The following is a 27,401-nucleotide window of genomic DNA, read 5'->3' on the forward strand; positions in this document are numbered from 1 at the left end:
AATCTTCTGAGGTCCCTTCCAGCCTTAATGTCTATGAAATATTCACTTCCCCTCTCCCAGGGTCCTTTCTGAGCCAACAGAAAAGTTCTCAGTCCTCTGTGCCCCTTGGGCTCTTGCTCACCCTCTCAGCACAGGCTTCTCCTCCGGAGCAGCAGCTGTTCCTGCAAGGCTTGCCCTGGCCCTTATCTCTCAGGATGGCGACATCCTGCTCCACTGCTGGGGCCATTCCTTCCCACCCCTGCCTTGAGGAAGGGTTTATGTCCCAGTTAACTTGTCTTCCGCAGTCAGCTGACCAGGCTTCCTGCTTACTTGGCCCAGGTGCTGCCAATCCCCCACTTTTCCTTCCTGCTGTTTTCTGCAGCTAGCTAGCTGCAAGCTGGGCTTTGCAAAAAGGGGGGTGAGCTTAGCTCCAAGCTAGTCATTCCTCCTCAGGGGGCTCCTTCCATTAGCTGCAGCAGTCTGTTTGCCCCTCCTGCTCTACTGGGATTTCTCTTGGTTGCTGGGGTCTCTACCCCTCTGGTTGAGTTGTCAGGGATTCCCTTTCTGCAGGCAGCCTTTCCTCCATCAGGCTACAGAAGTTGTAGCCTCCAAGGGACCCTGCTGCTCTTTCTCATCTGGCCCTCTTTTCTGTGCATCAGGCTTAGGGTTCCTCATTACAGTCACTTTCAATTGTATAACCCAGGTAGTACCCAGGGGTGCACTCCCTCTCCAACTGAGGGGAATTATCAGCAAGGTAGTGTGTTGTGGAGGGACACTGTGGCCCAGCAATCACCTCCATTCCCTATAGAGTCAAGCCGAGACAACCTATAACTTAACTATTTACAATTTATTAGGGTAAGACTGTGGCAGAAAGCCACCTTGGTTTCCCCCTAAAAATCTCTGCCCTGTGACACTGTGATTTAAATCTCTGCGCTGTGACCATTTAATTAGGATGGGCCCAGCACACAGGGGACCACACCCTCAGCCTGTCTCTTTAGGGAACTGGAGCTGGCTGCATTCCTGAGGGAGGGGGGAAATGTGCTCCCTCTGCCTACGTGACTGGTACCTGGGTGAGGGGCATCTACCTGGGGAGCTGGAATCTGCCCGGTAACAGGTGATGCATTTCAAATTGGTTGGCTGACAGCCAACTGGGGCTGACCTCCGCTGGCCCAGGTGAATGAGGTCACAGGGGCTATATAAGTTAGGACGGGGAAGGAGGCGGGCTCTCCAGCCATGAGGTGACGCAGCAGCCAGGCAGGGGACACAGAGAAGCCTTAACATCTGAAACTGGCTCTCTCCCCCCAAACTCACGAGCTAGGAACCGCCTGCCTCCAAAGGGAAACTTCACCTGCCTTTGGAAGATGCTTGTGAGTAAGCTACTCAATCTGATTAGATATTTAGCTGGAAGTATCACAGATGCGTAATCAAAAGGCTACCACAGCCAGACTGTTTGCTCTTTAGGATTTCTAGATATTGCTCTATCCTGTACCCTAGTTTACCCTACCCCCTGTAATCAATAAAGTTCTCCTTTTTGACTGGTGTGGGAGACTTATTGAGGGGTGGGTCTAAATTATGCCTAAGAGACCCCTTAGGTCTGTGGACTAAGGGAGACTTTCCTTTTTGCCCCTGGACTTGGGGAAGTACCCCAAGTGCCTGTATTGGGTCGAGTACCCGTAGGACTATTAGGCCTGTGTTTCCCCGAGGATACAGGGCCGAGACAGTCCACTCTCGGGTTGGTGGCGGCACGTTACCCCCAGACTAGCGAGTGTGCTCTGGGAGAGGGGTCGGCTGGACATAAGGCGTCCCTAGGGAGGCATTCGGAGCCTGGAAGGTGGTCGGGCGCAGGGAGGTGGGCGGCTCGATGCAGGAGCGCCCCCTACTGGCTCGCCTCACGTGGTGGAAACAGCGGAGGGATACGAATACCCAGCTGTTTTCCTGAGGTGGGATCTCTGCACCTGCCACAAAGACAAGGGGTGGAAACAGGGGCAAAATACAATATCGAAAATACTTATATGAATACATACAAACCCTATACACCCGTCAAGATACCAACAAGCAATCAAAGGGATTAACTCAATGCCTTCAATAGTCATGCAATCATAAATTCCATAACATATAAATATTTACAATATAAAATAATTTTCACAAAATATAAGGCATTATATACAATATATAAGGTGTAGGAAGCTAGATATCAAATACTTTCAATACCCAAAAGAATAACCTTGGAAGCAGGGCAGCACTCCCTAGGTACCAGGATGGAAAAATGGAGAAAATCCCAAGCTCCCAGACCTTTCCCAATCCCAAGGGAATAGCCCACGTAGCCCCCTTTACACCCTACTGGGGTTCTCCCCTGTGGGGACTGACCCCTCTCTCCAGATAACTCATGACTTCCTGGCAGAGTTGTCCCTGCCTCCTGGAGTCTAGCACCTCTTCCTCCTGCAGGGGCTTTCTGTCACCCAGAGCTCCTTGTCAGCTGGCCCCCTTCAGGCCACATGCACCGCCAGCTCCTCCTTGTACCAAGGGTTAGAGGCCTGACCCACCTTGAGCAGCACTGGGGCTCAGTCCCTCCCTAGCATTCTGTGCAGCGTTGCCTGCACTGAGGCACTGGCTCTGTGTCAAGGGGTGGAAACCCGAGCTGCTGCTAGGGGCTCCCATGGTCTTGGCCTTGCCGAACCCTCCATGCTGCACTAGCAGTACCAAGTTTCCTGGCCTCTCACCAGGGACAGAGGACCTAAGCTGCCGCAAACAGCTCCCAGGGTCTCTCTCCATACACCTCCTGTGCACCAGAGGCCTGACTGGTTGCTGGGGGTTATGGACCCAAGCTGCCTTGTGCAGCTCCTGGGATCCCAGTACACTCCTGGACTATGCCATGTGCTGCCTGCGCACCAACTATCTGGCCACATGCCAGAGGTTGCAGACCTGAGCTGCCTCATGCAGCTCCCAGGGTCTGGTACGATGCACCACTCATGCACTGTGTTTCTGGCCTCTAGCTGGCAGGGGATTGCAAATCTGAGCTGCCTCGTGCAGCTCCCAGGGTCTGGCTGTGTGCACCAAGCTGTGCATCGTTCGCCATATTCCTTAGCAGCAGGACCGAGGACGTGGTCCCTCGCTGCTCCCATCCAGTGTGGGGGGGTCTTTGGGGCTCTTTGCGGTAACAGCTCTGCCCTGCTAGCCAACTCACACCAGCTTCTTCATCTCTTGACACAGCAGCCCCGTGTGCCAGGCATGCTGATCTTTTTATACCCTCTGGAGGTTCCACCCCTGGATTGCAAACGGACCAACCAGGGTGAAGGGGGGGTGTAGCCCTCACCTAGGTCTCGACTTTTCACCTCGCCTCAGGTAGGGGTGGGGCCAACCTCCCTCCAGTTGCTACATGATTAGTGGGAACACCCCACCAATCATCTGACACCTTTCTAAGCTGGCAAAATAGGTGGTTACCAGCAAATCTGCCACAATTGTATAGCTCCATAGCTGGATTTTTTGGCACTGATGCATGGTTTGGATTCCATATAGAATCATACTGGTAGGAACCTCAGAAGGCCATCTACTCCAACCCCATAATCAAGGCAGGATCATCTCTATCTGAGCCATCCTTGATAAGTGTTTGTCTCATGTGTTCTTAAAAACTTCAGGAATAACCTTCACATACAACTGCCAGGCATAATACCCAAAACATCAAAAATACTTTTCAATTTGCCAGGTTAAGCAGGAGATGAGGGCACTGACAATGTCCTGCCACTTCAAGGAAGTAGTTAAAATATACTCAAGAAATCAGTGTTATGCATGCTCTGCATTACCCAATTGGGAATGCTCAATAGGATACATGGGCACCTGGAACTGAGTAAGATTGCCTGGGTATACGCATCACAAAATATCATAAATACATGCAAATCACAGAACTTTAGTTACAGAAAAACTATAACCAGCTGATGTTTTATCTAATAGGAGGCTATTAAATGGCAATAGAAGTGCTACTTAGACACATGGGCTAGGTACAGACATCACACTTCTACAGATATAAGTGATTAGAAACCAGTCTATACCCATAACAGAACAGAAGTTCAGTGCACACAGCCTATTTACAAATGATGGAACCTGGTCTAAGCTTTGCCCGTCCCCCATCACCAAAGCATGAATGTGTGTTCTGTTTGCCACTGATCTAAACTGCACCACTTACAGAAAACCATGTAACTTAGATTGATTCCGCCTGGGCTTTTTGAAATGTCTGTACTTAGCCATGAAGGTGAAATAGGATTTTCCCTAAGTCTCTGGAATGCCATGCTGTGTTATCTTTTCCTGTCTCCTTTGAAACTTGATGGTTTCCTATTTGAACTCTTAATTCTGTGCCTCTGTAACTTGATAACTTTCTGACAAACTGAGGCAGAATCTCTTTGGAGCCAGTTGATGCTGTAACAGGCTAGTGGGAGCATAGCTGAACAATGCAAGATACTAGGCTCCCCCGCCTGTCTGACACTTGGGATTTCATTAGCAATGGAAGCTGATTCTCTAGCTTGCCAGGGCAGTGTGCTACTGTTAGGTCACTAGGCTGGCATACGTAGATACCTTAAATAGTCAAGTTAGCAGTACACAGAAACAGAATTAATTACATTAATTACAGTCATCCCTGTTGTGTTGGTACACACAAGAAAACAACTACCATCTGTAAACTGGCTGGACAATAGAATTATACATTGGAGTTAACTGAAGAACACCTCTGACATAGGAGAAATTCACATAGACTTTCAAATGGAGCAGAAGACAGAGAAGATAGAGTGGAGAAAAGGAAGGAATGCATCTGGCATCTGAGTTGCATTAGTCTTGGGCCTTTTACAGTGGAGGCATGTACTTCTGCTCTGCTTTCCAGATGCCCTCTTGCTTCCATATTTGGAGCCATATTATCATAGTCACGTTATCAGCAAGCACTCCAAACCTGCTCTGAATGAGTGTGTTCATCCAGCTGGATGAGCATTATCTCACATGACTATTCTCAATTGTCAGAAATGATGTCAAGGGAAACAGATATCTCTTTGTTTCCACACTCCGGCACTTTGACAGATGAAGGTCATCTGCAGATCAAAAGATTCAGGCATTAACATAAGGCCTGCACACTTACCCTTTCAGTCAAGATCCATCACACCTGGTCCTCTGTATTCCCTGAAGCAGAGGAGAAGCACCTTATCCTTATTTTTCTACACTGTACCTCTTCAAAAGTCAATAAACAGACAAAATCTGAGATCTGATACAGTGTACAGATATACATGGTGATTAGGGCAGCCTGACTGCCTGCAGCTTATTTCAGTGAAAACTATTATTCAAATTTCAAAAAACATACCACTTTTTTAATTCTCTGACTTCATCTAACCCTTTATCTTACTAATTTAAACTGAGTAAATCCCATTGATGACTTTTATGGTTAGATAAAATATCTACAACAGCATATTTGTGTGTGTGTGTGTCAGTTATGAAAATATAAATTTATACATTTTATCTTACTTCTGGGCATAGACAAAATTTAAAAACACAAATATTAATCAAATATGTCAAAAGGAAACGAAAGGAATCTTGCCCCAAATCCTCCTCAGTCTTTGGTACAACAACCCCTTCCCTCCCTCCAACCCCTCCCCAACCTTAACTAGCTCCTCCATTTACTTGTGAGCCTTGATATATATCCTGTGGGTCTTTAAATTTGATCTTGTGTAAGCCGGTACCTGGAATGGATCCTTAGCTGGCATAAGGAAGGATATTCCCATTGATGCCAATGGGGCTGCACAGCTTTATGCCAGGTGATACTCTGGCCCACATAGCCCTCGTTCTGATTAATATAAAGATCTGTAGTTCCTCAGGTTAAGTATTGAGTTCAACATCACTGCAGTTATTATTATTTACCTCTTGGGTCAATAAATCTTGATTTTTCACTAAACCAAGAAATCAATATGCACTTATAGTTTTTTATAATTAACAAACAATTTGTGGTACCAAGCAAAGAGAAGGTTTAAATGAGCTGCAGTTCTGCAAGATTATCCTGGTATAAAATACTCACATTTCTATTCTTGACTAAGGCATCATATTTTGTCTATCTATCTACCTACCTACCTACCTAGATCAGAGGCAGGCAATTATTTCAGGCAGAGGGCCGCTTACTGAGTTTTGGCAAGCCATCGAGGGCTGCATGATAGGCAGTCAGGGGCAGATAAATATTACTTTTCTAAATTTTTTAGGGGCCCCGTGGGCCAGATAGAATGGCCTGGTGGGCCACATCTTGCCCACCCCGATCTAGATATTTAAGCATATGTGTTTTCTATTATGAACTTTTTAAAAATTAACCAGGTTTATTTTACAGCTTGATGTTAGTACTACTTTAGAAGTGTCAAATACAGATCTTGGCAGGCTTACAATTTCATTATTCAGAGCAGGGGAAAAGGTTGCGAGTGAGTAAACAAAATCACTTTCCAGCTAAAAAAATGAGGCTGAAAAATCTGATGGGCTAATTTTGTAGACTATTTCACATGGCATTGCTTTGATTGCTTGCATTTGGTGTCCTTTTTATCATTTTTTTTTCTGTTTGTGTGATGGGGCCCTGGTTCCTGAGTTTAAGCTCTGAGAAAAAGAGTATAGGATCAGATTTTGGAAGTTGCATTGCAAGAATATGCTGGGAACAATTAGGCAGCAAAGTCAGCACTATTCCTCAGTTCAGCAGCATCATATTCTTGTATGTTATATAGTTTATTCAAGGGCTGTTGAGGACAGGAATGAGGTAATTTAGGTAAAACTATGTACAGAGTGGCTTTACTAGTCTATTCCTTAAAGAAAAGCAGAAATGCAAAAAAAAAAAAAAAATGAGGGAGTGAAGGTAAATAATTATCTAATTTGACACTTCAAGTAATCCCACAACTGCATAAATTTATGTTGTAACCTCTCCCCACCCCAAACAAAGAACCCTCTGAGGGACTCCGGACCTTCAGCTCCATAAAGCAAACTGCTACTGCTGAAGCAACAGGAATAAACACAAGATTAGGAAAAAGGAATCTTAGTGTTATTTCTTCATGAATTCATTTTTTCCATGTGAGGAAAATGATCTTTTTATACTAACTCAGTTTATTGTTTTTATGGAACTGGTGACTTAAACATTTTACAGTTTTGTTTTCATTGCAGTCTTCCCAGCATACATTTTGTAGCAGCTGTAGCATTCTTCACAGTGCAGCTAACATGGCATTGTGTTCACAGCTCCCTCAACCCCATTAATAAAGGCAGAGGACTGCACCGTGTGTTGGGACACAGCCACCATCCGATGGAGTTCAGCCAACTCAGAAGCAACAGAGTCTTTCACGCTGGAATACTGCAGACAGTATTCCCCTGAAGGAGAGGGTCTTAGGTGAGTGCCTGAGGTTTTGAATTTGGAGAATTTGGATTAGAGAGGCTTTAAGGAGCATGTCCCACATTGTGAGCTATTATGTAAGTGATTATATTGTTTGTCTTGAACTACATAAAGAAGAAATCAGCTTTTTATGGTGAGGAAGAGCCAGGCCAGATGTTAATCTCTGAGATTATACTGGGAAACCACAAGTACTTTCATTTTATTCTGCTAAATGAAAGTCTATTTATTTGGCATCAAAATTTTGAAGACCTTGTGTGGTCCATCCCAGGCAAAATTCCAGTGAGCTGATCCTCAAATGAATAAATAAGAGAGATGAATGGATCCACTCCTCTGCACAGTAGAACCAGTGCAGTTGTGCTGCCCAGGGAAGGGCAGACTTTGGGAAGTTTGCATCTCTCCTTTCTGGGGTACAGGATAGGAATGTGGATACAACTGGGGGGTTGGCTGCTGCATAAGGCCCTGTGGGAAGTAGCACAGTGAAGGGACTGTAGTGGCCCAGGAAGCAGGATTTGCAGCTGCTTGGGGATTTGGCATGAGATTTCCATGCTGCCAGCTCCTCTGGGCAACCCCTTGTGCTACACCTGGGTACTTGTGCCGAGGAACAGATGAGGAGAATTTAGTCATCTTTGAATAATGAATGCCTGGTGTGAGGTAAAATGTATAATAATGTGCCGTAGCATTGCTTGTACGTCCTTGTTTTAAAAAACACCAAGGATTTAAGAGATCTGAAAAGTTTGTGGGGGGTTGTCCCAGGAGTGTTGGTGAAGGATTCTCTACTCGTTTTGGGCACCTCAACACATGCTCTGTGGTGGAGGTAGAATTTTTAAATAGTGCACCTCTCAGTGGAGGCACTTTAACTAAATCTCATTCAGTTAACGAGCCCCCACTGTCATTTTGAAACACGGGATGCTGAATACATGAGGTTGATTGAGTCTGCTCGGATGCGTTCCAGTTGGAATACATCAGAGCACGTGTATAGAAACACTGTGATGTTAAAAAACACAAACAAGGTTTAGTGCAATACTGATTAGCTTGCCTTTAAGTACAAGAATTTCAAATGGGTTTTAAGATTCCTCAGGTCCTTGTGCCCCAGGGAGTTCTGGATAGGTGGACTCACACCCTCACTCCATACACACTACTCCCTGAAATCAAAGTAATATAGTCACCTTGGAGCGCTGCTGTGTGTGTGTTACTGAGGTTATCAGTAAGCTCCCAATTGGTAAGCTTCTGGTAAGCCACTAAAATGGTTATGTTATGTTTGTTTCAGGACATAGCACGCATGGAGAGGATGTGTTCTGGCCAATTTATTTTCTGTATCCCACAGGATGGTGACAGGATGCTGTTCATGACTCTGGTGGCTTCCCAGCCCCACAGGCTAGAGGGGCACCTGCTAGGGTGAGATTCGTGTAGAAGGAATGGGCCCATTGCGCAAAGAAGATTTTTTTCTTAAACTAGGCTGAGTTCTGATACGCACAGGAGGGGCTGGTGATTGCACAGAATGGAAAAAAATAAACACTTGAGAATTTTAAAATCCTTCTATACCTTTCTTGAAGGATGTGCCTCAGAAGTAGACCATAGAGTACTGTAATGTACATGTCTCCCTCTGATCTTAAACTAGGAATTGAGCAGCGAACAGCTCCAAGCTGTAATTACGGTGTGTTGGAGCAGACTCGATTAGCTGATTATTTGGGTCTCCTGGAGCGTGGTAATTACTGCACTCCAGCATCTCATGCATCAGTGTCCCCACACTTAAAAATGGCAGGAGAGGTGCTTGTTCGACAAGCTTTAGATAAAGTGCCCCCACCGCCATATTTAAGTATGGGGACACTGATACACAAGACACTCCTGGCATTTTAATTAGAGCGGCTCTCAGAGCTGCTCTAGTTAAAGGCCCTTCCTTCCCCCCCACTCCTTCAGCATGTGTATAAATGACCACAAAAACTAAAAATCCGAACTAGTGAGGAATTTTTTAACAAAATGGTATTTTGTCAAAAGATGTTTGGTTCAGGGCTGTCCAACTGGTGTCCTTATGTGGCCTTTGAAGGGTTAATTCATGGCCTTCAGGCTCCTACCCAGCTGCCACTCCCCCATTGCTCTGGCTGCAGCAGCATCAGGGGTTTCCAGGCTCCCCTTCCCTTTTCTGCCTTCCACATCCTGCCCCCACCCCAGCGGGTAGAGCAACACATCCTCTGGTGCTCAGGGTCTCTGTGAGGTGCCTGTGTAGCACTGTGCAGTGGGAGAGTCTGTGGTCATGGAGCTGAAGGGTGAGGCTGCTGCCCATGCATGCAGTGCAAAGAGAGATGGGGTCACCTGCATGCGTGGTGCAGCGGAGGTGGGGAGGGCCATGCGCACAGCAGTGGGATGATTTTTAGGCCCATGTAACAGGCCCATGTGGCCTGGGTGGGGAGGGGAGGTGGGGGGGCTGTGATTCAGGCCAGTGTGGCCCATAGGGTGAGCAGCCCCTGACTGCTTAGAAGATTGATAGCCCTGGCTTAGTTTCATAGTTAGTAAGGTCGGAAGGGACCTGAGCAGATCATCAAGTCCGACCCTCTGCCATGGCAGGAAAGAGAGCTGGGGTCAAACGACCCCAGCAAGGTGATTGTCTAGCCTTTGAGATAAGGTGATTGTCTAGTTCATTGAGACTACAACTTTTTGCAGGATCTTAGGTGCTAGGTTTGATTAAGCTGGAATTCTAGAAATGTACTATTCCCCAGCCACCCCAGGGGAACCATAGCCCAGTGGTTGGGGCATTCACCTGGCATGTGAAAGACCCATCTTCAGGTCCTTACTTCAAACCAGGCAGATCAGGGACTGAAACCTGGGTCTTCTATGTCCTAAGTGAATGTCCCTAACCCTGTGGTTGGCAACTTTTTTCAGAGATAGGCTGAGAAAATGTATCTCAGTCCAAGCTGAGCTAGCACTTCCAACCTGACTGCTGCTGCCACTGTTTCTCCCCTCTCCCCTGGCGCTGAATTGCCACCACCGTGCATATGACCCAACCACTGCCAAATACCACAGATTCTCCTCGCCACTGGATTGCCCCACTACCAAAATGCTGCTGACATCTGGGCTTTATGGGCTGGGTGAAATCATTTGTCATACAAGATCCATCCCAGGGGCTGTAGGTTGCCAACCTCTGCACTAACTCACTAAGGGTCACTCAGTGTCTGGCTTCTTACTTTAAAGCATCTTCATTTCATCTCAGTGCTGAATGGAACAATTTTTGAAAATTCTTAAAAACTTTCCCACCGTTATCCACCCATCTCTACAAGAAAGGCTGCCACTGCTTTCCCACCATTTTCCATCCATCTCTGTGTAACCCAGGTACACCCAAGGTTGTGCCCTGTCCTCAATTAGATGGGATAGGTAGACAGGCCATAGTGCTGTGAGAGGGAGGCTGTCACTTGTGTTCAGATCCCTCTATCCTTTATAGAGCCAGGCCAGGCAAATGTTACTTAACTACATACAATGTATTGATTCATAATCACACCCCCTCACTGACAGATAGAACTTGCTAGGAAAAGGTAGTACCTATTCAGCTTATATTACTTTTCTGCTCTCATTCTGGGGATTCACCACAATCAAAGGAGGAATGTTTCAAGAGAACCATGTTTCCAGAAGGCCAGGCAGATACAAGCATCTGGTGCGCTCTGGGAGGTCTGCTAAGTTTGGGACAGGCCCCACCCCTTTTCTGTTGGCAATTTTGAGGGCTTTTTTACATGTGCTCCAAGGTCTGGACCGGGATAGGGGGGGAACACTTTAATTAGAGTGGCTCCGAGAGCTGCTCTAATTAAAGCGGCGCAGTGAGGTATTCAGCATCCCAGACTTCAAAATGACGTTTGACTGACAAATACTTGTTCAACAAGCTTTAGTTAAAGTGGCTCCACTTCCATTTTGAAGTGTGGAGACGATGAATACACATGATGTGGAGGCTGCTGGAGTGTGCTAATTAGCACACTCCAGAAGATGGATTAATGATGCTAATTAGCATACATTAAAGCAGTCTGACACGTGTGTAGGTGCCCCGTTCCACAATGGAAACACTGGGGGAACCTTGGCAAATAAATCCTCTTAGAGGTTTTTTCCCTCCTTCCTTCAGTTTTTCACATGGAAGGGAAAATATCTGATGCAGGACTCTTAGATTTCCTGCATCCCTAATCTGCTCTTGGGGTGGCCAAAGATTCTTTCCTGGCTGTGTGGGACCTTATGAAGCTCCTCCTCGCACTGCCTTGCTTTTCTTAAGTCCTTTTCCAGGATATGTGGGCTTGAAATATTTCTTTCAATTTCCATAACTCTGCTGTTTTCTCACTGTTCAGCCCCTTCTGTGTTAAGGAGTCAATGGAGATGTGGGTGGATGATGGAAAACTGAGAGAAATATAGTCCAGGGATTAGCTGTGTGGGCTGTTCAGATAGAAATCATGTATCACATGAGAAATCTGTTAGACTTAAAACAGAAATTATTATGTGGTAAATTCATAAGAAGTGGAAATAAGTGTTTTTTTCTGAGTAAAATTCATCCTTATGACCAGTGGGAGAGCGACACTGCTAGAAACTGAAATTGGTATAGTATATGGGACCAGTGGAGCAAACCTTCATGCCAATATGTTTGAACCCTAAACTGGAGGGGACCGTTTCTAACACTGAAGTCTCCATGCCCATTCAGTTATATTAAGATTTCCATCAAAGGTGACAAGGAAGAGACCTTCATTGAAGGAATAGGCAGAAAAATGGCAGATGAATTTCAGTGTTAACAGGTGCAAAGTAATGCACATGGGGAAAAAATATCCTTAGCAATACATGCACTAAACTAACCAGTATGACTCAGGACAGAAACCTTGGAGTCACTGTAGATAGTTCTCTCAAACAGTACACAATGGCAACTAAAAATGACAATAAATTGTTGGGGGCATTACTAAGAAAATAACTGAAAACAAAACAGAAAACATCATCATGCCATTGTATAAATCCATGGTGCACCCACATCTTGAATACTGTGTGCAGTTCTGGGCTCCCCATCTTAAAAAGGACATGGTGGAATTAGAATAGAGAAGAACAACAAAGATGAGCTTTGGAGCAGCTGCAGTACTAAGAATGACTTTTCAATGACTTTTTTGGTAAGGAGAGGGCTGAAGAGGGATACGAGCAAGGTCTCTGAGATCATGAAGAGTGTGAATAAAGTAACTGGGGAACTGCTATTTATGAAGTCTCACTGGGGCACTTATTGAATTATCAGGAGGCAGGTTTAAGAGTTCTATTTTATACAAAATAGATTTAACTTGTAGAACAGTATGTGACACCTGCTCTGGACCAGGTCTGTATGCTGGCTCCAGGGCCAGTCTGGATCAGGCCCCAGGCTGTCTGTGTGCACCAGAGCCGGCATGCAGGGCCAGTCTGGCAGGGTACTGCATGCATCCCACACCCTGGGCCCCCTGCGCTGCATACAGGGCCTGCAGAGCTCTGTTTAGCCCATGTGCCAGATCAGCTCCTTTTGCCATATGTGGTGCATGGGGTCAGTCCAAGACCCCAGGTTATAGGGCTCCATAGGCCGGCTCCAGCTGATGGGCCATATGTTTGATACCCATGATGTAAAGACTCCTAAAGGCAAAACCAGTACTATCAGTGAGCTGAATGGCAACCCTGGATCTGATCTCTTGACCAGAGTGGTTTCTGAGTGACCCCAAACGAGTCGCTCAAGATTGAGAGTGTTAGAGTGATGTTGTAGCTGTGATGGTCCAGGGATTATGTAAGAGCCAAGGGTTTCTTAATTGAGAGATATTTTTAAAAATGTGGTCCTAGGTTATTTGCATGAAAGCATGCACCAAGGGCTTATTTTTGCTTTCAGCTATGCTGGGGTAACTAAGGTATAACTCCTCTGAAGTCAAACTGTAAGACAGGGGTACCTGAGAAAATAATGAGTTCTGGAGATCACAGCAAAGCAGAAAATGGAACTCAGATCATCTGATTCCCTGGCCTTTGCTTTAGCCACACAATCATTCTCTATTTTCACCATGCCCAGTCTGCTGAATATTAATGATGACAGCAGAGCTCTAGATGTAAGGTTTCACTGGTGGATTACTGTAAGGGAAAACAGCTATTTACAATGTTGAGGGCATTCTGAATGGTATGCGCTATGTTAGGCTTATGCTATATTAGAAAGAATTCCTTTAAATTATTGGCATGGAGGGAAAAAAAAAAGATTTCCCTGTAATCAGGAAAATCTCTAATGTGATAGGCAATTTACAAGCATTGAACCACATCAGTCAGACTCAGGTGCAAGAACCTTGCTCACCAATTTAAATGTGAATGCTAATGTGCCTCCTTCCTCCTCTAATTCAAACAGTGATACAGTGCATGAAATGGAGAGTCCAGCTTTGAAACTCATAAATTTCTCATTCTAAAGAGGAAGACTGGAAAAGAAAATGAAAAAAAATCAGACATCTTGCATTCTTTCAATTTTTGTTCCTTGCATGTTGTATCGTGTTACAAATGTGTTGTAGGGACAGTGTGAAACCTAAAAATAAAACCATTTTGGAAAAGGGCCAGGATGTTTCATCAGTTGAGAATAGAATAACATTGCCACATTTCCAATCATCAGCAAAGTGGGCAGACATATTTTAAACAGGGACTATATGGCAAAACACTCAGCATATTTCTTTAGATTGATTTCCCTTCCCTCTGTGACAGAAAATTACATGGTTCAACAGCTTATACTACTTTAAGGAAGATCTAGCATCAGTGCCTATTACAGGGGCTCGAAAACGAAGCAAGCATTGTCCTTAGCACAATCAGGATGGTAGCAATACATCTTCCCTTCCCATATGCCTGCTGTATATCACCATATGCTAAGCAATAATCAAACTTTTAGCTTGTATTTCCAATTGCAGAGCCAACATTAAACACCACCAACTAAATGAACTGATTAAGGTACTAGGGCCCTCAGTAGCTCAGCTTTCCTCCCCCTTTGCACCCAGATAAAACCAGAAACACAGAGAGACTGATTTTTTCTTTGGGGCAGACCCTGTTGTGAGTCTAGAGCTACTTCAAAGTAACTGTGTTGCATCGAAATTCCATCTTGTTGGCATATCCTGTTTCATTAGTTGGTACCAGCAGGACTGTTATTTTAAGCCTTAATCTCAGCTAAAATTTATGAGCTCTTTTTCTTAGGAAGCTTAAAGCTAGATAAAATAGATTACTAAAAACAGCACATTTATTGGAAAATCTGACCGCTGCTTTCCAGAGTAGGTCTGCTTAGAGGCCAGATGACTTTGTGCTGCAATTAAATTGGAGGTGCAGGTGAAATATTGTCATTACAAATGTAAAGATGGACCCAAACAGTGTATTAGAACATGCTCACACTTGGAAGAAGTCCAAGTCTAAACTTGATGGCTGATGCTACTCTATAATGAACTGAACTCCTGGATTTGGGGTCTCTGGTTCTACAGAGGGGACATTACAGCGGGTTTCTAGGTCTACTCAGAATCAACTATACTTCCCTTGATTAGATGTCGAAGATATGTCAAATAATTGATCTACAATGCAAAAGTAGAGGAGATCTACTTTCATGGATGGCAGTGATTATTGTGGCATCTCCCAATGAAAACAGTAAGGCATTTTGCAGAAGTGATTACTGTGCAATAGAGGGGGTTTTTTCCATTTTTGTTTGTACCTCAGTATATCCTAATTTCATTACTCTTAAGAGCCTGAGGAAAACTCCCCCTTGCCAGTATTCTTTACTTGTTTTTACAGAACTGTTTAATGGAGAACAGTGAAAAATGAATTCACCTCCAAAAATACAGGGATCTCAGGACAACATTTTAATATAACTGGGTACCCCAGCTCCTAACTTGCTCAAGCTAGAAAGTTTGGAGAATTTACTTACAGGCTTTCCTGAGCTCCCCTTCTCCCTGAATCTGGGCTTCCACAGCCTCTCTTCTGAGCACTTCTCATCTTACACTCTTATAATGCCTTTCTCCATGTTTCCCCCATACTTGGGCCAGCCTCTTTCCTCTTGCATGTCAAAAGACCACCACCTTATTCATCCTCCTTCCAGTGACCATACACCATTGTGACTTGAAGTTAAATACAGGCGTAAATACCTCATTGACTCTAGGTCTTGGTCATGTACTTGGTAACAAAACAATTGGTCTCTTCTCCATCAAGTTCAGCTTAGCTTATTAGTATCCTTCATTCATTAACAAGGTTATAAAGAGGTTCTGATAATACAAGAACTCCAAATTATTTGAAGTTTTTTTCTGATTGGAAGCAACTTTGAAGGACTTACTGATTTTTCTCTTACTTTTTAAAACGGCAAACACCACTGTAAAAACTGTGATGCAGCCACTGAAACAAATTAGCTGGTACTGCTGTAGGTGGCAGTCCTGAACTCCTTATCAACAGGCAGCTCCCTTTGAAGAAAATTGGAGTTTGCCTTAGTCAGGAATGTGTGAGGACTGCTGGACTTTATGCATATCTGATAAAAAAGGCTGAAGCATGAATGTAAAAATCCTAATTGTCAAACACTGATCATTCTTCAGTTTGTATTGCTCTCTGGTGGAGCATCGAGGGAAAAACAGTTTATGTAAATCAACAGCCGTGGTCTTACTTGAGAACAGGGCTTGCCTGTCTGACATAATATGCAATCAGGCAAACTAGTGGTGGAAAAGGTGCTCTAGTTCCAGCTCAATGGCATGTATTACAGTACTGAAAGGAGTCTGGTCTAATTGACAGTGTCCCAAGTAAAGAATCTTCTCTTGGCTTCCATTGAAGGAAAATTTTGATCTGCTCCAAGTTCAGGCTCTAGCATCTGGCCTTAATAACCAGACTGGGTGCTGAGAAATTGTGTAGTAACTGCCAGGCTAAGGAGGAATCCTTGGCTGTATGTAGATGAAATACTTTTCCATGTTTCAGGAAAGCTTCAGAGTTTTTTGTGGAGGTTTTGACAGTCCAGTGGCTAAAGAGACCTGCTCAGGACACTTCTCTTCTCACAGCAGGCAGACAAAAGCAGCGTATCCAGATGAGCGTGCACAGGCTTTTCCCCAGGGACAAAGCAGCAGCATATGTGCTGCTGCTGCTTGTCCCTGGGGAAAGTCCATGCAAGTGCACTCTGGTAGGCAGCAAGTTGTCCTGAGTGGGATAGGGGAGGCTGGGCCCAGCACTTGAGGCGCCAGAAGCCTTAACTGGGATCTGGGGGGCTTCCCGGGGCTCCAGCAGCAGCAATCTGGCAGCAGAGAGCCTGGCCAGCAGCCAGAGTGTGGCTCTGGCTAGCCAAACTCGTTTCAGGCCGTGCATGCTGCCACCACGTGGGCTGCCCTGCTTTTTTCAGGTGGTGGGTGTTTTTGACACAGGGATCCCCCAGTGTCAAAACCCCACCCTGCACTGCAAATTAGCAATGCAGGGAATGCCTACATGTGTGGCAGGTGTGGTGTGCAGTGCTGCAGATAGATCTGCGGTGCTGCATACCGCACGTGAATGCTCATCTGGACCTGCCCAAGGAGTTCCTCTCTTCGGTTGTTCTCCACACACGCGGGATTTGCTACACAGGGGCCTTGTGCAGAATAAAGCCCCTGCTTGTCCTTGTACAACAGAAGCACGTTGTTCCACTGCAGGTGCCTTCTCCCCGCATGGAGGAGAGGGCAGGCTTTACCCAAAGGGGCAGACATTTGAAGATAACCACCTGCATTTACACTTGAAAGGTGGCTAATTGTGTGGCACATGCCAACTGGTACTTGTGGGCAACATTACTTAAACTATGCAGGTTGATGCTTACTGAGCACTCAGATACTGGGTTTCATGCATTGAGTGGGTATATGCATATTCTTTATAGCTCACCCCTTATGTGGGGTTTTGAAAATCTGGAACCAGGAAATGAGTAAATGCAAAGTAAGCCCATTTCAGTTTTGGCACAATATAAAGTAAAGTCTGCATTTCTGTAGATATGTGTGGTGCCTTCAGCAGAACATCACAGCATCTGTGAAGAAGTTTTCTGGTAATGCATAATGGCAGTGCCTGTAGTGGAGGAGGTGAGGGCAGCAGCTTTTGAGGAACTATAATGGGCAGGATCAGCTAATCTAGGACGCTGTGCCAAACCACAGCTCTCCTAATACTGCGCAGTTAAAGTGCACTGTGCAGGAAGGGAGGAGAATCCCAATTTGTATTGTTGAATGATTTGGGAAATGAGAGCCCACAATAAAAGAAGCATGCATTTCTGTGTTTACTCTGCAAGTGGGATCTCCACAATCATTCTGGTCTCCTTGCTTTCATGCAGTTGCATTTATTAAAGGTTCTTTTTCTTCATTAACTCATTCATTTAGCAGCCAACAAAAATCAGGAGGGCTGAGTCTCCATTGCTGTGCATCTGATAGAATCACTTAGATCTGCGCAAGTGAATACAAAGTGGCTGTAAAATACTCCTAACTTAGAATGATATTTGTATAGATTAAATGACTGTAACAGGTGCAAGGCAACACAGAATCTAGTCATCTAAAAGAATATAATCCAATAAAGAAGCAAATAAAGTAAGTAAAAATTGTAGGTACAACTGAAGAAACGCCACATAATCTGAATTAAAAAAAGAAAGATCTGTCCATCTATTTACTAGTACTGTATTCCAGCTCTGTCTTTCTACAGTGCCTACAACTGGAACATTCAAAGATAGTATGAGGTATCTAAAGTAACTTGACAATTTGTATAAATAGGTATTTTCTGATGTAGATGTTAGTATGCATTTTTACTTATGAAACTTGTTGAACATGTTTAGATCTTTTGCTGGAATAAGAAGACCTGAACTGAAAGTTTACCTGCAGCCCAATGTGAATTATTTCTTCTATGTGAGAGCTGCCAATGCATTTGGGACAAGTGAACAAAGTGAAGCTGCCCTCATTTCAACTAAAGGTAGATCCACAGTTTTTGATATTAAAACAATGGTGTGGAGGTGCAGTTCATTCAAAAATGGCATCATGTCAGTTTAACACTGAACCTTGATTTTCAGAAGCAACTAATTTACGGAAGCATAATGAGCCTGATTCTGATCTGATTACATTAATATAAATTGGAAATAACTCAGCTGAAGTGAATGGATTTATGCTAGAGTAATATGGGTGTGATCTCAAAATCATTCTTTAGTTTTGTACGATTTCCCCTGAGAATGGAGAGCTCCTATGAACAATATTTCTGCACTCATTCCCTCTGTCCACTCATAAGTCATTTTAGGAGTTGTAACAGTAAACATTTCAGCCTTTTAGGCACCTTACATGAGTGTGGTTTGGCGTTATCCGGTTTAGCATATACCAAAAAATATTTCATTCACACATTATACAGAATCATCTGAAACACAGCTGAAAATCTGTGGTTCGATTTTTTTTATTTTTTTTTTATTTTTTTTATTTTTTTACTATTTGGCTCTAATGTTTCAGGAAAAGTTATGAAAGACTCGTTCAAATAAGCCTCAGAAACTCTAGAACAGTTTAGCAAATAATTCATTTCAAATGGTTTTAATGTCAGGGGAATTCCTGTTGCATGGTGAATTTGTTGAAGTGCTTTATTCTGTTACAACCCCAGACCTGTTTGACATAATACTACCCTTGCAACTGGAAAGGATTTTGGCTACAAGATTACTAAAGACATTTGGAGAATAATTACAACAACAAACCTCATATCCAGTATTTCAATTTTCTTGGGTGTCTCTGTTTTTGTCTCTGTGTTTACCTCTGCATTTCTGGCAGATTCATATAGAGTCAGGAAATATTTTTGAATGTGCTACACCAGATTTAAGATTCTGCTATAGTTTGGGGGAACTGTATCACACTAGTTAAGTAAAAAAAAAAAAAAAAGTTATTAAAGTTGAAAACCTCTGGGTCCTCATTTGTGAAATCTCTTTAGCAGTACTGGAAACTACTAAAACTCATTGTCAGTACTGGTGGCTTCTACTCTTCTTGCTACGTAATATTGGTTTGTGTGAAAGGGTGAAGCAGGGAAATCTGATACCTGCTGATACAGGTATAGTCCTGATTAAAGACTTAGTACTAACATACATTTCCTCCCAGGATGAAAAGAGGAGGAATCTGATGTTAATTGAGTATAGGAAGAGGCTAATACAGCTCAGGGGTACAGCACTCAGGTTCTTCCTCCTACCTGCCAGCAAACAGAACTGAATCAGTTTTAGGCTGGAATAATTGTTACATTGTTAGGGATTTTGTAATTCATTTAAAATGAACACTGCAATCATCTCTGAACTGGTGTTTCTCTTCACAACAGGAACTAGATTTCACTTTCTCAGTGACACCATTCATCCTGCTTTGCAGGTGTTGTCTGATGAAATGGTGATATGCCTTTCCAAGAAAACTAAATTCACTGGGTAAGTATCAGAATCCCACCTTTGGAAGTTTTGATGTCTTAATACTGGGTCTAAACTTTGTTTAGTCCACAAACATTTTTTACACTAATTGAACTGAAATTGTAGAAGAGTGGGTTTAGTTGAATTGGTACAACCCCTCATGTTATGTGACTGTCTGCCCTCTGGATCAGTGGTGTCAGTGCCAGATTATGACTATGTCCATCTTAAGAGGCCCCATACAATAAAAATAATCCACGAAATCCACGAAAATGGATTTTCATGAAATTTTAAGATGAATTATGGTTATTTCTGAACAAATTGATTAACTCAATATGAATAATAACTGTGAAGCCATATATATGTATATTTTTGTCATATTAGAATGAAAATGTCAATATTTAGAGCGTCATTTTCCCATATCTCGTTTATTTGCCAACTGATTATTATACAACTTGATATTGAATCAGGTTTTTTTCTTATTTAGAGGCCCCTCATATTGTGAGGCCCTAAGCTGTAGTTTAAGTAGTTTAAACCTAAATCCAGCACTGAGTGGTGCCCATCAGTGGGATGGATGAGAGGCATGGGGTTAGTTTGCAGGGGTCAATCATCCAGCTCCCCACGCCCTGATTGGGACCTGCACTGCCAGTTCTAGCCCTGTGAGCTTGGATTGGGCCCTGCAGATCAGGCGCCATGCTGGGTAGATCAGACTCTGCATGCCTGGGTCCAATCCCCTGCTGGCTGGGTTGAGTCTCTTCAGCCCAGATCAGGCCCCACACCAGCCAGGACCCACAAGCCCAGACTGGCTTTGTGCTGGCCATATCTGGCTCTGTATACCCAGATCAGTCCCTGCAAGCCCAGATTGGCCCTATGCTGGCTGGTTCCAGCCCTTCACACCTGGATTGGGCCTCATGGCAGCCAGCTTCAGCCTCATATGCCCAAATCGGGCTCTGCGCTGGTTAGACCTGTGCTGGTCCAACCCTGCAATCTAGCCCATGGAGTCATGTTATCCAGCCTGCAGAGCTCCCCATGAGTCTGGACTTTTGGCAGCAGGGGACCACAAATTAACACTAACTACCAATGGTCCTCCACTGCCAAAGTTTTGGAACTGCGGAGAGTCCGTGAGCCAGACAACACAGCTGAACAAGTCAGATTTAGACTCAGGTGTGGGTTGAGCAGCCCTATTGTGTATCACTGCAGCACTTTAACTAACCCAGTTTTTCTACTGGTTTGATGAAAGCAGTATAAAAATTGAATTTGGACAACCCATTCCTATTATTTTTCACAAAAAGAGTTTTCCTTGCACCAAGTGGGTGGAAAATGTTTAATCAAATGGCAATACTGAACTTTGTCTTTACTTAGCTGTAAGTGAGGAATTGATATGGAAGATCATGGGTTACTTTCTGTATTCAGACAAAACTTCTATGGGAGGATGAAGGAATTATACCTCTACTAGTGTACGCACACAAAGATAAGTTTCAAATGATGTCAGGTTTTCTATGATGCTGTTGAGATTATTTTATACAGGGCACAAGTCTCTTTGACATTTCCACATGTCGTTCTGCACAGTTTAATTCAACCACACCCCTGCTTGAGCATTTTATGGGGGTCAAGGCCATCTAATATAATGCCTTAAACACGGCTGGCAGCATAAACCGGTCCTGCAGCCAACCAATGGATCCTCAGAACTGTTGATCTAGGAATTAAAAAAGGAAACTACATTTACTTGATGGATCTGCCTAAGGAAATGAGCTCCTTCTCTTGAAAAAGCTCTACTGTTGGAATCACTTTCACTGCCTTTTAATGAGACTGCTCAGGGAGTACACTTTACTCCAGGCCCAACCTCATAGTAACCCTATGACAAATTCAGAAGGAACAGGACCAAGGTGTGTTCCTTGAAGAAAAAAGAAGAGAAAAAAGAAGGCAGGACTTGAACTGCTGCTGGAGTGAGTGGAAGGTCTCTGTAGCTGAGAGCAAGACTCTGCCTCATTCTGCCTGTGACAGTTCACTTTTAGGCACTGAATGATTTTAGCTCTGCTGTGCAGTAAAACCATCACAACTGCATCCCCTGAATGAGACTCCTTTGTGCCACAGCAAGAAGCACCAGTCTCAGACTGTATGTGCTTATGACATTTGATTTTTTTTAAACCCTCTAATAAATCATTCGGCATGTTCAGCAAGCTTTCCTGGCTGCTCTACCACACAAATATTGAAACTGGGGAAATAGATTCAGAAAAAATCATTCTTGCTGTTGTTTGTTGTGTAATATTTATTAATTGCCAGTCTGGAGGCACTGACAATGTGCTAGCCACTGTCTGAACACAGGAGGAAATGGGCCAGGTTTTCTGGTTCATCTGGCATAAGCCATTCTTTTGTTCTTCTACTGCAGTCTGGTGTAAGCTGAAGCAGGCTGAAGGCTGTTTTTATTACCCATGACTGTGTTCATGGCTCATAGAAATACAAAGTTAAAGTATCAAGCTCATTTCAATATATCAAGCCCCCAGTCTCTACGCTTCAGCACAGAATCTTAGAAGACCTCTGGTGCATGGGGGACTGGGGTATAGTTTCTGACAAAATATATATTTTAAAAATATTATATTGTGGTTTTTAATGCTGGGAGAGACAAAGGTGGAAAACTGACAAAACCTATTATAACCTCACATTAAGCAAACCTGTCTGGATTATCCGCTGAGGACACACTAAGGAGAAAATAGTAAATACCAATGTCGGTAATGGTGGTACATTTTTTAATGTTGCAAGGAATTTAAGGCTGTGCTGAGAGAACTCCATGGCAAATCAAACTGCTAGCAGGTCACAAAAGAAGTTACCTGATTGGCTCTGCTCTTGTCCGTGGTCTTCAGGACATCTACCTTAAACATTGTTCTTGCCCTAAGAAGAACTATTCTTACCATAGTTAGAAATGAATGGACATCTTAGTTTGCTTCCCTGCTGGAAGGCACTGTGGATAATATTATCAAAAGTTCCTAAGTTATATCTAAGCCTAAAACATGTGAGCTGCTACTGCTACATTAGCAGAGACCCTCTTTGGAGATAGGGCTCATGCCAGCTGAAGGGGTTTTTCGTCTGGCATAGTTGTCTCCCCTTTACCAGAATGATCATAGCTAAGTCAGCAGAAGTTATTCTGTTCCATCCATATTGAGGTTTTGCTGACAAAGCTATGCTGACAAAACTTTGTAGTATAGACCAAACTTCAGCCTTATTCTCATATTGACTTTTAAGCGCTTATCTACATTAGAAAAATTGCACTAGGGTAGCTATGTCAGTGAGGAATGCCATTTCCCCCCCTTTTACAGTTACTTTGATATCAGCCATTGAGTGGATCCCCAGATATACCGGTGTCATGGATACTGTAGGCCGAAAAGCTGCAGTCAGCATCTGATCACATTTTCCATGTCTCCACCCTTCTCCACAGCAAAGATTATTAAAGGCTGAGTTCATCATTACATTGCAGAAGCTTATTAAGGCTCTAGTGAATTAGAAAAGCTGAGCTTATCAGTAATTTTGCTCTAGCTTTGCAGGCCTGGTTAAAACTTTGTGATGGCTAAATTTGGATGAAAATTTGTAATCCTGTTTTGCAAAGAAAGAGATGTAACAAACATCACCTTGTATGGGCATAAGTGAAATGTAATTGGGAGTGTGAAAGTAGAGTTTTAAGCCGATAGGTATAGGAAAATTATCATAAAGCATGTTTAAGCATTAGAGTAGATAAGCTAATAAAGGTAAGAGTGTAGAGAAAGTGGTTGGACATACTTTCAAGACCGCTGAGGTGATATGCTGTCCCATGGACCCTAAGGGCTGTCTGATCAACACTTTCTGAGACAGAGCATCCACTTAGCAAGATCATTAATACATTGCTTGTTAGTGCACTATGTTTATCTCTTAATACATATTCTTTATAGAGTGGAGCTTTTGTCTCTTCTTGTATGTCTCAACCCTGACCATGCCTCAAGAACAGCTGTTTAGGTAGCAACACAGCTTGTTTTACTTCTCAAACTGGAAAAAAAACAATACTGGTGTAAGCACCAGCACAGTGTTATAGCTGTGCCTGAACCAGAGGATTTTGCCATTATAGGATAGTTAGTGGCAATACTTCCTAGTATAGACGAGTCCTTAGTCTCTAGGTAATTTCAGAGAACAGGCTTTCTCCAAAATCACTTAGACATTCTTGAAAATGTTATCCTCCCTCCTTGAGAATCTCTTACTGGATGTCATATCACTTGGAATAATGTTTAATAGTTTTAAATTCTGAACAGTCTGCCTGCCTCAATGTGCAAATAATGTCACACTTATTTTTTGCTGAGAGTCGCTAAGGCCTGTTATGGTGAAAATTTTGAGTGAGGAGAATGAAGTCATTTTCCCAACAAACTGAAAATGACCATAAACAACAACAAAAGCATGACATCATGCAGTAGATGTGCTGCAGTACTAGTTTTGCCTTCTGCTCTCCGCCAATAGGATTCCATCTGTGCTGGGTGAGCTGCTGCCAGCTCGGGGCCTCCATTACTGGGAAACCACTACCAGCGCCTGCAGTAGCTACAGGATTGGAATCTGCTATGGCTCCACACCCCGAGGCAGCATCCTGGGCCTGAGTGACTCGTCTTGGTGCATATGTTGCTGTTCTACTCACATGAGGTAAAGCTGAGTTGGCCAAGGTGCTTGTGAAGTTTTGTGCCCTTTACTTGAATGGCAAGGCTTATTACTTACGATATACGGCAAGACACGTTTGTTTCTATTTCATTACATTTAAGCGATTATGAAAAAAAATCCTTATACAGAAGAGCTAGGCAACTGGAAGCTGAATAGTTCATATCATAGCGTGACCAATTAGCATCAGAAAGCAAACATTCAGCAGGAACAAGTGAACACAACTCAGTGTATCCAGCCAGCTGAACAGATACAAAAAGGCTCCTTTCCTGGTCCCTTATTATTTTGGGAATATAATCCCCAGTGCTCCCAAAATGGCTGTAGGAGCATTCTGGCCACAAACTTCAGGCTACTTTAGTCCTGGAAGGGGGAATAATTTCCACTCTCTCTCTTTCCACAGAGAAAGCCCTGGCAGGTGCCTCTTACTTGTACAGTACCATAATGAGTGCTGGGCAACTGGGGTCTCAGCACCTGCTTAGAGAAGCAAAAGAATGGCAGTTGCAGCTGCTGCCAGCCCAACCATGGCAGTCAGCCTGTCCCCTGCTACTGCCACAGCCACCCAGGATAGAGATCCTGGTTGTTACATCTCTGGTCTTCTATAATAAAGGGAAACCAGACTGAGGGTACCAGTAGCTGTGGCATGAACAGAGTGGCTGTCCCTCAGATAGGCCAGCCCCAGACCACTTAGTGCTTTAAAGGACATAACCATGCTATTCATGTAAAAACACTGATGCCTTTGGATAGTATAGTTTTTATTTAATCTTGACTCTGGACAGCAGGTAGCTAAATGGTATATTTGAAAAAAACCGGGGATTGATCACATGATGCACTAAGCTCTCTGAAGTCCTCATTAAATCATAACTGGCCTTGACAATCATGAAATAATATAGGAGGCATTGATTTTTTTTTAATTGAAAGTATTTTTTCTTTATTGAAAGATAGTTCTGAGATGCTGCATGACTAATGAAAAGGTTCATTGGCATAGAGGTCAGTATATAGCACATATAGTGTAGCAAGGTTTCATACTTGACAAAGGCCCACTTTATAAAGGGTTGTACAAGTGACAGCAATTTTTAAGGGCTAGACAATAACAATGATAGCAGGTTATTTCCAGTAATCTGTAGCATGGATTCTCATTATATTTCTATTTTCTGTTACTTACAGTTTCGTCTATAAATTCTTCCACAATGGTATAATGAGTACCATTCATGTGACAGAACCACCAGCCAGGGTTGGCATTCTGCTGGATTATGATGTTGGGAGACTTTTATTCTTCAATGCAGAGAGAGGACTTGTGCTGTTCTCCATCAGGCACAAATTTACTGAGGATGCTCACCCTGCCTTTGTTCTGGAAAAGGCTGGAGTACTTAATGTACACACTGGAATGGAGCTGCCAGGGTTTGTGGAGCACAGCTAACCACTTGTTTTCAAACTGCCTGGAACACAAACAATTGTTAGATTTGGGGAGAGGGAGGGAAGAAAGGACAGGACCGGGTTGAGGGATTTCTGTTTTTCTCTTAATGATATTGTGCACACTTCCCATACTTGTAGTTAGCACTTGTATACACAAATGCCATGACCACAAGAGTATAAACTTCCTTTTGTGTAGTGTGTCATTTGTAATATGCATTGAGTCATTTCAGGGAAAACAAACAGATTAGTATTAAACTTGAACAATAGGGGTGGAGAGAAGTAAAGTCAGGAACAGGACTTACAGTCGTTACTAAACAGAAAATAATCATGGTACTAGCTGAATACTTTTAAGCCAGTGATGGTTGTTTTTATGAAATAAGTGTGTATCACTAAAATGTCAAGTGACTTTTCAGCAAAATGACAGCAACTGAACATTTCTCAGGAAATAATAACCAAAATCCAAGGCAAATCATTTCAAGACTTTGAAACTATTTTTACAGTGGAAACGTTTTAAGGGTTAATGCATCTTGTGCTGATAAAGAGATGTTTCCCTTCAAATATTGAAACCAAGAAAATGTTGATTTTTAGCCATCTGCATTTCTGCTGAACAGGTGGAAAACTGAAAAATAACAATAATATAAATAGTGGGATAAGAAGGCAAAGAGGTGTTTTAATTTGGCCAAGCCAGCAGAGTAAGGGAAGCAGATAAACTCAGGTTTCCCTTGATCAGTTTAGATCAGAGAACTGTGTTTCAATTCACTTTACAAATTATTGGGTGGCTTCTTCCACTGCTACTCCAGTGGCCATATTCATTAATGATGGTGCCGGTGAAGCCATGGGAATATCAGGCATGGACTCATGTGAAGAGAGAGCAAGCAATGTTGCCTACTCTTTTGGTTTCTACTGAAGGTGGCATGTGTTTACTCTAACCGGCTCCCTCCTGATCTCAGTTAAACTACTATGTCCTCCCTGGAGTTAGTGGAGTTCCTAATGTCTGAGAGGGGTTGCTTTTAAAGCTAGTATTTAAATGAATTACAATTAAGACTTCTGTTTTTCCTGGTCAGTCTGCTATTGTCGTTTAATTTGTCTATCATTTTAACAGCACTATGCTAGATGCTTCAGACCACCCTAGCGACACATGCTTCATGTCCCAGAGCCTTTATTTTCTGCTTTTAGGATAGACATGAGTAGAGGTAACAAATAATAAGGGCTGGATGATACAAGGAAGGGTGAGGTGGGATACTAAGAGCAGACAGTCATATAATTTAAGCCTATGCATCTCTTTATAGTTAAAATGCCTTTCTTTTCTTTTCTTATTAAAAAAAGACTAGTACTGACTCATTGCAAGTCTCCCTGATGGATGGAATCTGAAGGAGGGATTGAACTGAAGGAAGTCCATGGGTTGTATTGGCTTGAGGAGAAGACTATTTCATGAGTATTTGGGGGATGGTGTGAAAAAGGGCCTGGGATGGTTTCAAGAGAAACCATCATTAAAGGGACATTAAGGGTAGGTGTATTGTCAGAGCTGGAGAGGAGGAAGCTGAAGGCAGTTGGGTATACTATGGTACTGAATCCTAAATAGGGTAAGTGGTGGCAGGCTAAGAGGCTAGGTCAGAGATGAGGCAGTGCGCATCCCTA

General features: G+C 43.4%; 1 protein-coding gene across 1 annotated transcript in view; it reads left to right on the forward strand.

The window, feature by feature from the left end:
- Positions 1-27,101, forward strand: part of LOC109298119 (cardiomyopathy-associated protein 5-like) — a 76,325-nt gene extending 49,224 nt beyond the window's left edge. The window contains exons 11-16 of the mRNA XM_019518251.1: positions 7,207-7,354; positions 18,114-18,247; positions 19,610-19,709; positions 24,162-24,322; positions 24,502-24,508; positions 25,515-27,101. Of these exons, the coding sequence (XP_019373796.1) occupies positions 7,207-7,354; positions 18,114-18,247; positions 19,610-19,709; positions 24,162-24,322; positions 24,502-24,508; positions 25,515-25,767 (803 nt within the window). The 3' untranslated portion in view covers positions 25,768-27,101. The remainder of the gene's footprint in view (positions 1-7,206; positions 7,355-18,113; positions 18,248-19,609; positions 19,710-24,161; positions 24,323-24,501; positions 24,509-25,514) is intronic.
- The last annotated feature ends 300 nt before the right edge of the window (positions 27,102-27,401 follow it).

The sequence above is a fragment of the Gavialis gangeticus genome, unplaced genomic scaffold, assembly GCF_001723915.1.
Source record: "Gavialis gangeticus isolate Ggan-Ray unplaced genomic scaffold, GavGan_comp1, whole genome shotgun sequence".
Classification (NCBI taxonomy): domain Eukaryota; kingdom Metazoa; phylum Chordata; order Crocodylia; family Gavialidae; genus Gavialis; species Gavialis gangeticus.